Here is an 11,805-nt window from a genome sequence, read left to right as displayed (position 1 = left end):
AAACCTATTGGAGGCACCTTGTTCATAAAGTTTGTTTCTGCTTGTATGGTTTACATGTTTCAGGTGCCACACAGAACATTCTAGGTTCATTCATGGCCTGAATTGTGTAGGCAGGCTCTGAGATAGCAACTGTTGATCCCCACCTCCTGGTACAACTTGTTTTTTAAAAATATTTGTTATTTATATGAAAGGCAGAGTTTCTCTCTCTCTCTCTTTCTCTCTCTCTCTCTCTAACACACATACACACACACACATACACAAACACATTTTCCATGCACTGGTTCACTCCCCGCATGGACACAATGGCTGAAGCTTGGCCAAGATGAAGCTAAGATCCCAGAATTCCATCTGTCTTTCCCACGTGGTAGAGGCCCAAGCTCTTTGGCCATCACCTGCTATCTGCAAAGCAGAGTGTGCTTAAATAGGCAACTGCATAGGAAGTGGTGTAGCCAGGACTTGAACTGGCCCTCTGATATGGGATCCTTCTGTTGCAAACAGAACCTTAACCCTGAAGTGGGGTCTAATCTTATTCCAGGTCTTTGCCTTCTACCTAGAGAAGCATTTGAAGCACAGAAACATGTACAGTACACAAAATGATAACATTTATTTAAGGGATGATAAAGGAAACGTGAGCATGGGTGGGGAGTGGGCCGGGGAAAATGGAGGTAAGAGGAGAAGTGGAGAGACAGCACCTCAGCATCCGTCTCCCAAGAGCAGGACACACTTCTTCCAGTGCGGGCTGCTTTTGAGGTAGAAGTGTGGTGGAACTTCACATGGCACGTGCCCCACCCAGAAGGAAACACGCCCCAGTAAGGGGCAGTTTATTGGACAAGTAGGATAGAATTACATGGGGGCGAGCGCTTGTGACTTGGGACTTCCAGCTCTGTGGCCCTAAGCTAGCTACCTGCCTTATCCCACCTCATCCCCCCGCAGAGATTTCCGACCCTTAATCTTAAGGGGGTGCTGAAGGATGATGATCCGTCTTCTGTAGCTACTTCCTGCTGGCCAGGGGTGTTGTCCCTACCTATCCAGGGTTCGGAAACCTCTTCTTAGCTCATCTAATCGATCCATCTCATGAGCTGGGGAATTTTCATTGTCACAGCCAATCGCTGTTGCCCTTGCATGGTCATCATCATTTTGAGAAGCTGTCAAATTCTGAAACAGAAAAGTTAGTCAATCAGGATGAGCATAATTGGAAAAAAGATAAATTGCAAGTTGAATCCCCTTCAGGATAGGAGGAGTATATTCCACTGTTTCCCAAAACATGGGCATTGATAGATTGTCTTTGCTGAGATTATAAAACCATCTAGCATAGCCATAAAGACTGGTAGTATCCTTTTCAGTGAATATACAACTGTTAGAGTAGATGCCGCAGATTCCATTAATCACTGCACACGCTCCTGGTTTTGCCAGTATGCATTTTATGGCCAGCTAGTTGTCCATGACTAACTTAGAACACCCACGGACTCAAGCAATTGCTGTAAAATCTGGCCTGAAGTGTAGGCTCTAGTTTGGCCCACACAATAAACAGATTTTTAAATGGTTTTCTATGGCCTAGCAGGATCTCCTACTATCATACTACAAGAACTATGGAGTTTTCCTCACAACAGCAGCCTCCTGAGAGAATAAAAGATAGGCAAAACATGTGTGCCACTAAGTGTAGCAGGTTCAATATGATAAAAGCAAAGGTTTTACTCACCCTTTTGCCCCTTGAAGATGTATTCGAGATCTTGGATGCATTCACAAGAGTGAGCAGACTTGTTCTCTGTGTGCCCCTGTGAAGACTAAAGAGGTAGAACTGAGATCCTTGACAAATGTACCCAGCTTGGGATGCCCTGAATTTGACTTCAGTAGGAGTGCTGAGTAGCACCTGGTAGGATCCCTTTCATCTAGGCTGCAATTGATCAGAGGAAGAGTCTTTGCTCCAAGTGTCTCTTAAGACTTGGTCTCCTGGGGACAGGCTGTTCATGATTTTGGGACCTGGCACTGTGAGAATTTTATTACCACAGTCCATTAGCCTCTTGTATAGGAAAAAGATTAATAATAAACTCTTACCTGATCTGTATCCCTGAGTGAAAGAGGGTATCAGAGGTGAAGAAGACCTTTTTACATAGCATTTTAGACAGGCAGTTTTAAAGCAGCCTTAGGTGCCACTTTCATCCTGAGGGAAATAGGTAAGAATTTAAGCCATCTTTCTGAGGTCTCTTGGCAAAGCTTCACCAGGACTTTCTTAAGAATATGATTAGCTTTTTGACTTTGATGACTAAGGTCTCCAAGGGGTATGGAGATAAGAAAAACCTAAAGCAGTCACCACATGCTGAGGTACTTTCTTTATGACAGTATGCAGCCTTTACCCTCCAAATACCCAAGGAACTCCTGGCATTAAACCTTCTCTTCCAAATAGGGAGAGTCATATATTAATAACCCCCCATTCAGCACATGGCCTTATGACTGAACACCCACCTCCACTGGCATCCTTCATGTTGCCTGGTTGAGGAGAACATTCTATGACAGGGTTTGTGTAGTGAGGATACTTAGTGACCAAAAAGCTCAGGTAGCAAAGCTATTTCTAGAACCTGCCCTGCAGCAGCGACTTTTGCTGCCTTATCTGCTAGCACATTTCCCTGAATAGCATGGCTATCTGTCTTCTTGTGTCCCCTGCAGTGAATGACAACCACTTTCTAAAGACTCCAGTGCTCCTGAAGGAGAGCTAACATCTCTTCTCCTTATTTAGTGGGAGAGCTCTTTGAAGTTGGGAGGGCTCTTCCTTTCCAAATTGCTCCATGTGCATGGAACTCCAGAAAAACAAACTGGAGTCTGGACATAATAACTCATTAGCTCTTCCCCATTGCAAGGTTCTAGTTAAAGCAGTAAGTTTGGCCTTTTGCGATCAAGTGCTAGTTGGCAATGTCTGAGATTCTATCACCTGAGTAAGACCCACCATGGCATAACCTGCCTTTTAAACTCCATACTTTGTGCAACTACTGCTGTCAGTAAACCACTCTGTATCTCGATTTTCTAGAGTTTTTTAAACTGTACCCTTAGGAGTCAGTCCACAGGGACGAATGAGGAGTCATATACAGCTGAAGTTTTGGTAGAACCTGACAACACAAAAGTGATATGGCTCTCCACAAACCCTGTTATGCTTATATATGTGATTCAGATCCCTTGTATTAATTGTATTGGATACATTACAAAGGTTTTATACCCCAATTTGAGGTCCTCGGCTTTAAGCAACCTGCCTCCAGGGCTCCTTGTGGGTTGATCTATATGTAAGGGCATCTTCATTACCCAATGCCCCTATTAAAATGTCTCAATGAACATGCCTTACATAATCTGGCCAGTTGAAGAGTGCTGCTGCTTTTGCAAAGGTGCCAACAACTTGGGAGCAAATGCACATATAATTGGGGCATTTTCCCAGCATCCAACATGAGCTTATGGGATGTCATCTCTGCAAGAAATGATCTCTAGTGGGGCACTGCTCCTCACACCAGGAGGAAAATCTCCTGGGTTGTAAAAATAACACAGCCTATGCCTGAAGACCAGCTGCTAGAGGTTGTAAGCCCTGAAGCTTCTGTGTCCTGAACATTCTCTGGGGCTAGGACCAGCATATCTAGAGCTTGTGACCTCAGGTAGCATTGAAACCCATACCTGGGTGTGTATTCCAGGGCAGCAGAAACCAGCATAAAGCTAAGATAAATGGTAGTGCTGCTGACTAGGTACATGGCTTGCACTAGCTATGGGGTCCACCATGGTCAGGTGGGGTCCATTTCCTTCATCCACTGAAAAGCTGAAGTCACACTTGAGGCTTCCATGGTTGGGCAAAGTCCCTCCCTCGGCTCCTGTTGAGGAACTCCTGCCATGTTAGGAAGTACCACCTGCTGACAGGGGGTGTGGCACATATACACTGCACACCTGTTTTGAGGACCACTCCAGTCAGATGAAGAGAAGTTTGCTAGCAAAAGGCGAGTGCTTGGCCCACCTGCCCATCTTAATAAGGAAAACACCACGATTCAAAATCTCAAGACAGAACTTTTTAGCCAGGTGTATTGCATCCAGTAGAAACTAAATTCCAAGTTCCAGGTTTTTCAGCAGCAAGAATGAATTTAAAAAACACACTACAAACTAGAAACAAAGATTTTGGGCACAAGGCCACAAACTGTCCAACTCTCTTCCCATTCCTCTGTCCAGATCTTCCTTATGAAGACATCTCATTGTCGCCTTTCCTCCCCTATAGCTGAAACTTAGGAACAAGGTCCCCACAACTGCATCTTAACAGATCTGCCTGAGATCAAGAGCAGTGAGACTGAGGGAGACACTTTTGAATTTTCACAAGGAGGTAAAAGCTCAGCACAGCTGAGACAGAAACAAATTGAATTCCACTTACCACTGTTGCTTTTTTGGTTCACTGTTGGGCTTTCTCAGACACCTGGATGGCTCACCCATAAGAAGTGAAGTAAGTGGGGTGGCTGAATGTGTATTCCAGGTCTGTGCCTTCTGCTTAGGGAGACATTCCAAGTACAGGCACATATACACTGTCCAGAATGATGAAGTTTATTAAAAAGGTGAAAGAACACACATGCATGGGCATAGGTGGGGAGTGGCCAGCAGCATAAACAGCTGGGGGAAGGGAATAGGAGAGGCAGCACCTCCCTCTGTCCTGGTCTCCAGCTGAAGAGCTTGCTTTTCCTGGACTCTAGACTAAGTTAAGGTTCCCATTCCATCTTTCTGCTCATGTGCACCTTGGCAGGCAGCAGGTGATGGCTCAAATACTTGAGTTCTTTCCACTCCCTTAGGAGACCAGGGTGGAGCTCCAGGTTCTGGGCTTTAGCCTGGCCCAGCCATGGCTGTTGTGAGCATCTGGGGAGTGAAGCAGAAGATAGAGATACCTCCCTCTCTGTCTCACTCTCTCTTTCACTCTCTGCTTCTGCCTCTGTAAATTTGCCTTTCAAATTAATAAATATCTTTTAAAATTAAAATAAATATAAAGCTATTTCCTTATAACCAAAAAAATTTATTGATTTGAAAGGCAAAGTCTGTGGCAGGGAGTGGGAGGAGAGAGACAGAGAGAGACTCCTCCATCTACTGCTTCACCTCCCAAATGACCAGAACAGACAAGCTGGGCCAGGCCAGAGGCAGGAACTTCTTCTGGGTTTCCCATGTAGGTGGCAGGAGCCCAAGTACTTGAGCCAACCTTCATGTCTTTCCTAGAAGCATTAGCGGGGAGCTGGATTGGAAGTAGAGCAGCTGGAACATGAACTGACTGCAATATGGAGTGTGGGTGTTCCAAGTGGTGGCTTAACCTGCTACACCACAAAATAGAACTGCCACCCAAATTTTTAAACATTGAATTGTCAAGTAGCCATCTAGGTATATATACATCTAGGTGTATATTTATCTAGGTATATGACTCCAAGAATTGGAAACAGGGGTGGGTGTTGTGGTGCAGCCAATGAAACTGCCACTTGGGAGGTCCACATCCCATACTGGAGTGTCTGGTTCCAGTCTTGGTTAATTTGCTTTCAATTCAGCTTCCTGCTAATACTCATGGGAAGGCAACAGATTATGGCTCCAGTTCTTGGGCCTCTGTCAACTGTGTGGGAGACCTAGATGGAGTGCAGGGCTCCTGGCTTTATCCTGGCCTGCCTTCACTGTAGTGGCCATCTGGGGAGTGAGGCAGAGCTCTCTTTCAGTCACTGTGTCTTTCAAATACCTAAGTACATACATAATAGAAGAATTGAAGACAGGGTCTCAAGGAGTAACTTGTACCCATGTTCACAGTAGCATTATTCACATTACCCCTATATGCAAACAACCCATGGGGCCATCAAAAGAAAATGAGTGTGGGAAAACAATGTGGTCCAAGTGAACCATGGAGTATTATTCAGCCTTCCAAAGGAAGGATATTCTGACACTTGCTACTGCAGGCATGAATCCTGAGGACTGGATAATACAAGCCAGGCACAGAAAGACAAACACCAAGGGCAGGCAGTTAAGATGCCTGCGTACCATGTCAGAGTTACTGGGTTTCACTCTCAGCTCTGGCTCCTGACTCCAACTTTCTGCTGTTGCAGACAGGGAGGAAGCAGCTGATGGCTCATGTGATTGGGTTCATTTCATGCACATGAGAGGCCTGAATTGAGTTCCCAGCTCCTGGCTTCAGCCCAGTCCAGTACTTGCCATTACAGGCCTGCAAGGAGTGAACCAGCTGACGGGAGCTCTGCCCGTCTCTCTGGCTCTCAAAGAGCAAATACTGCATAATACTTGAGACAGAGTTGTCCCATTCATTAAGACAGGAGTAGACCTGGGGGTCCCGGGCTGGGGAGGGGGGTGGGGAGTGTTTCATGTGGAGGAGAGGAGTGGTGGTGATGTGCACACAACCCTGTGACTGCTCTTCATGCCACTACCGTATACTTAAAAAGGGTTAAAATAGTAACATTTGTGTTTTGTATTATTAGCATAATTTAAAAGGTAAAAGAATCCCCCACTCCAATATCTATCAATGCAGACCAAAGTTACTCAATTTGACTATAGCTGCCAATACTAGGCTGGACTTGATAGTGACCCCAGACATCACATACCGAAGTGGGCCACTGGGGCCAGCAGCTGCCAGTCATCCCCCAAGCAACCAGTGGCCCCTGCACACATCCCAAAACAGGATGGGAGACTATTTGAGTATAACCTGAGAGTCCAGTACATTCATGCTAGAAGGAAGGCTTATCTGCCACACGTACCTGGGTTTCCCTGAGCAAGCACATGGCTGGACTTGTCATCCCAGAAACTCCAGACCTCACTGTGTCACAAGGACTTTTCAGAGCCTCCTCCCCAACTTTTTAGTGGTAACCAGGGCTCAGAATATGAGGTACTTGCGCAGTACCACACACCTCATAGATGTGAAGGCAAGGTTTGTATAGCTCTTGGAAGTCCCAGGGCCTGGTCTCTTTGTTCCTTTTTTCTACTTTTTATGGAATCAAGGAGATATTTATGCATGCAGTTCTGTAAGTTCTGCTGAATGCACACAGTGTGGCTGTCCTCAGAATCCAGATAGAGAAAGCCCCTGAGGCTGGCACTGTGCCCCAGTATGTTATGCCTCTTCTAAAGGAGCTTCTATAGTAAGTCCTTATAAATGGATACATTCACTACAGCGTTTCAATGTCAGGTGTCTGTTTTTCTGGTGCCTAGCAAATGGTCATGGATGCTAACCAATAAAAATGCTATTCTGCTGACTACTTGAACCATGTGACAACCGAGAAATGTCACTGACCTGACACTGGAGTGAGGTTATGCTCACCTGATCAGCTGCTTGCACATGAGACACAGGACCTGGTGGTGTGGTCTGGTCTGACGCCTGATCCTAGTTCCTCCTATGAGACCCATTGCCTTCACTCCCTGCCTGTTATTTCTTACTGCCTCCCCACAATCCCTCCTCCCAGGCAGGGATCATAATTTCCTCTTGAGCATTTCCAGTGAATGAGCTATGGGGCCACCTTTCTCCTCTGAATTCAGAGGTCTTCCTCTGGGTCTGGCAGGATACAACACACCCGCAGAAGGCAGTTCACCATCCTCCTGCAGACCCCCTGGCGGCCCTTGCTCTTGGCAGCTTTAGCAGGTGAGGTCCCTGCCTCCTCGTCCTGTTGGTTTTCTGGGAGGCTCTCATTCTCTGTCACTCCCTGGGAACAGCTCCTGTCTCCTAAGTGGTCCTCACTGCTGCTGGAGCCGAGAGTGGATATGGAGGACACGGGGCTGTTGTACCTGAGGCCTGGCCAGGGAATGTAGGTCTCCCTCCTTATCCCAGGTTGGGGGCCATCTGTCCTCTCAGCCTCACTGCTGGTGATGCTGATAGTGGCTATGGAGGACAAGGAGCTGTTGTGGCTGAGGACTGGCCCAAGAATGTAGGTCCTCCTCCTTATGACAGGGTGGGGACCACCTGACCTGCCGGCCTCACTGCTGCTGGTGTTGAGAGTGGACGCAGAGGACACGGAGCTGTTGTACCTGAGGACTGGGTGAGGAGTGTGGATCATCATCATGCCAGGTGGGGAACCGTCCATCCTGCCGGCTCCACGGCAGGCATTTAGCCCTGATGACAGGTCACCTTCGGGCAGCACTGGGGACGTGGCGCTGGCTTGGAGACTGGGTGTCAGGGAGGCTGCTTTACAGCTCAGCTGAAAGCCCAGCTCCACCAGGTAGCTTTGGGCCTCAGCATCCTGGGGAGATGCTAGAAGCTCCACTTCAGTGAGCTCAGGTCTCGCTGCTCCACTGAAGCCCTCCTGGGATTTCCCCCAGCTCAGAGCAGGGGACAAGCGGCCATCCTCCTCCTCACGGCCCAGCTGGAAGAGGAGGCCTGAGAGGTATTTCGGACCTTCAGTAACATGCGAAGGACCTGGGAGCCCCATGTAAATTTCGCTTCCTCCTCCTCTGAGGTGAGCCTGTAGCTGGGCTTTTCCCCACAGAGGGGCGTCCTGTTCTCTGAGGCCCTCCTGAGAGCTCAGGCTCTCCACACTTTCACTGAGGTCCTCGTCCTCGGTTGAACTCTGAGTCTGTTTGGCTGTGTCTTCACTCAGTTTGGGCCCTTTCTGCTCCATGCTGAGCCACTTGTGGCCCATAGCATCTGCCACTGTGGGCCTCTCAGCAGGGTCATAGGTCATCAGCCAGTCCAGCAGCTGCTCCAGTTCCCCGCTTATAGAGGAGGGGATTAGGTAAGAGCCAGCCAGGATGGCTGCCTTCAAGTGTGCAAAGCTGTCCCCTTCAAAGGGCAGCCACCCTTTCACCATGGTGTATAGGAGCACGCCCAGGCTCCACACGTCAGCCTTGTAGCCATCGAATTCCTTCCCTAAGAATTCTTCCGGGGCACAGTATTCGAGGCTGCCACACAATGAATTGAGTTGTTGGCCTTCAGCCAACTTTTGGCTTAAGCCAAAGTCAATTAGTTTAATACACATGTTTCTGTCCACAAGGAGATTTTCTAATTTTATATCTCTGTGGACAACGTGCTGCTTATGGCAGTACTCCACTGCTTCCAGGGTCTGACTGAAATAGTAGCATGCTTCTCCTTCCTCAAGGTGGCCGCGCACTGCCACTAACTTTCCAAGGTCCCCCACGCTAATATATTCCATGAACAGGTAGGCTCTCTCTGCCGTGTAGTCTACCTGCATTAGCTGTACAATGTGAGGGTGATGCAGAGAACTCATAATCTCTGCTTCTACCCTTGCTTGTGGGAACTCGGAGGAATCCCCGTGCCCTCTGGCAATGATCTTCACAGCCAACATGGTCCCACTCTCCACGTGGCGGGCCAGCTTCACCTTGCCGAAGCTGCCCTTGCCAAGGGTTCTGAGGACTTCATATCCCTGGAACACCTCCTCCTCTGTGTGGGAGGATCTGTCACCACTCATTGTGGGGATATCTTGGTATCTAGTGTACTGGGAGTAACACTAGCTAGTCTCCTACAGCACCTACGGTGACCTGGCAACCCAATGAGAAAGAAACAAATGAATAAGTCAATATGTTAATACTACTAACAGGTAACACTACATTTACTATACTACAGACTAATTCTATTCACTATACTCAAGTTACTAATATAACAAGAAAAAGAGAAAAAGAAAGAAAAGATATTTAAATTAAATACACAGAGATAGAAAGAAAAAAGTTGAGTTGGGGGAAAAACTAAGAATAAAAAATAAAAAAATAAAGCTCTTAAAGAACAAGTAGACCAAAAAAACTGCATATGAACTTCACTGTACTAATCAATAAGACCAATTCTAATTCACTATGTGATATTATGAACACAACAAGAGAAATCAAAAAAGAAATGAGATTTTTAAATAAATACACACAGATAAAAAAGCAAAAATTCGAGGGCGAGAAAAGAGGAAAAACAACAACAACAACAACAAAACACAGAACAAAATAAACAGCACTGAAAAGAACAGACAAAACAGCAGTACATAACTACACTAATTATTAAGATTAATTCTGTTCACTATGCTAATATTTTGAACAAACAGTACATATGAATTACACTCTACTAATCATAATTAAAACAAAATAATCAAGCAACAAAACAAAAAAATGGAAAACCATAACAGAAAGTAAAACACCAACTCTTATAACAAACTTACAATACTAATCCTCCTGTGTAAAGCGATTACAGATGAGAAAAAAATGAAAAAGGTGAGATACACAAGAATTAAACAATTAGAAAATGAAAAAAGAAAATAGAAGAAATGACAAGAGAAATAAAAAAGAAATGAGATTTTTAAATAAAATACACACAGATAAAAAGCAAAAATTTGTGGGGGAGAAAAGAAGAAAAACAAAAAAAAAACCAACAAAATAAACAGCACTAAAAAGAACAGACAAAACAATATGAAGTACACTAATTATTAAGATTAATTCTATTCATTATGCTAATATTTTGAACAAACACTATATGTGAATTACACTATACTAATCATTATTTCAAACAAAATAATCAAAAGTGACAAAAACAAATGAATGAAATAAACATGATAATAAATAAATAAATAAAATGAAAGAAACAAATGAATAAGTCAACTAACACTACATTTACTATACTACAGACTAATTCTATTCAATGTACTCATCTTACTATTATAACAAGAAAAAGAGAAAAACAAAAGATATTTAAATTAAATACACAAAGATAAAAAAATTTGAGTTAGGGGAAGAAAACTAAAACTAAAAATAAAAAAATAAAGCTCTTAAAGAACAAATACACAAAAAAAACTGCATATGAACTTCACTGTACTAATCAATAAGACCAATTCTAATTCACTATGTGATATTATGAACACAACAAGAGAAATCAAAAAAGAAATGAGATTTTTAAATAAATACACAGATAAAAAAGCAAAAATTTGTGGGGAAGATAAGAGGGAAAACAAAACAAAAAAAAATAAAACAAAAAGAACAAAATAAACAGCACTAAAAAGAACAGACAGAACTGAAGAGCCAAAGTGACTCTATTTTGAAACAATCAAAAGCAGCCTCCATTTCCCATAGCAGACCTGAGTCCTTGTAAAAGCAGGCATTCAGGCATTCTGGAGATATCCAAGTTTACCAAGGACAGCTAGCTCAGCAGACCAAGGCCAGCTCAGTAGAGATTACCAACTGAGGTAACTACCTGAACCCAAGCCAAACAGAGACACTTACCCCCCACCCTGCCCAATCACAAAAGGCCCCGCACCTTAAGCCCTTGATGATGTATCTCCCCTTTAAAAGCGTCCCCAAACAAAGACTTAGGCCTTTCCTCCTTCCTCTGCTGCGCCGGTTGGTTGGATGAGGTCCCTGTCGCGGCTTGTACCTTTTTAATAGAAATCTTGCTTTTGGATTTCAGTGTGATGAGGTTGTTGATAGTTTATTGGGGGATCTACTTATCTGGGCATAACAAAAACAACAGTATATGAAGTACACTAATTATTAAGATTAATTCTATTCACTATGCTAATATTTTGAACAAACACTATAATGAATTACACTATACTAATCAGTGATTCAAACAAAATAATCAAAAGTGACAAAACAGAAACATGGAGAACTGTAACAGAAAGAAAACACCAACTCTTATAGCTAAACTTACAATATTAAACCTCCTATGTAAAGAAAGTGATTACAGATGAGAAAAAGAAGGTGAGATACACAAGAATTAAAGAATTAGAAAATGAAAATGGAAAATAAAGAGAAGAAATGACAAGAAAAATAAAAAGAGAAATGAGGAGATATTTGAATAAAATAAAAATGCACAGATAAGAAGTAAAAGATTGTGGGAAAGGGAGAGGACAAAAT

General features: G+C 44.2%; 1 protein-coding gene across 1 annotated transcript; it reads right to left on the bottom strand.

The window, feature by feature from the left end:
* Window positions 1–580: 580 nt before the first annotated feature.
* LOC127482631 (serine/threonine-protein kinase MARK2-like) lies at window positions 581–9,389 on the bottom strand. Its single transcript, XM_070063892.1, has 2 exons — window positions 1,700–9,389; window positions 581–1,155 (listed from the first exon to the last, which is right to left on the bottom strand). Exon 1 carries the CDS (start codon window positions 9,387–9,389, stop codon window positions 7,503–7,505), a length of 1,887 nt encoding a protein of 628 aa, XP_069919993.1. The 3' UTR covers window positions 581–1,155; window positions 1,700–7,502.
* Between the last annotated feature and the right edge of the window lie 2,416 nt (window positions 9,390–11,805).

The sequence above is a fragment of the Oryctolagus cuniculus genome, chromosome 19 (assembly GCF_964237555.1).
Source record: "Oryctolagus cuniculus chromosome 19, mOryCun1.1, whole genome shotgun sequence".
Lineage (NCBI taxonomy): Eukaryota > Metazoa > Chordata > Mammalia > Lagomorpha > Leporidae > Oryctolagus > Oryctolagus cuniculus.
This window is presented reverse-complemented; position numbering and strand designations above follow the sequence as displayed.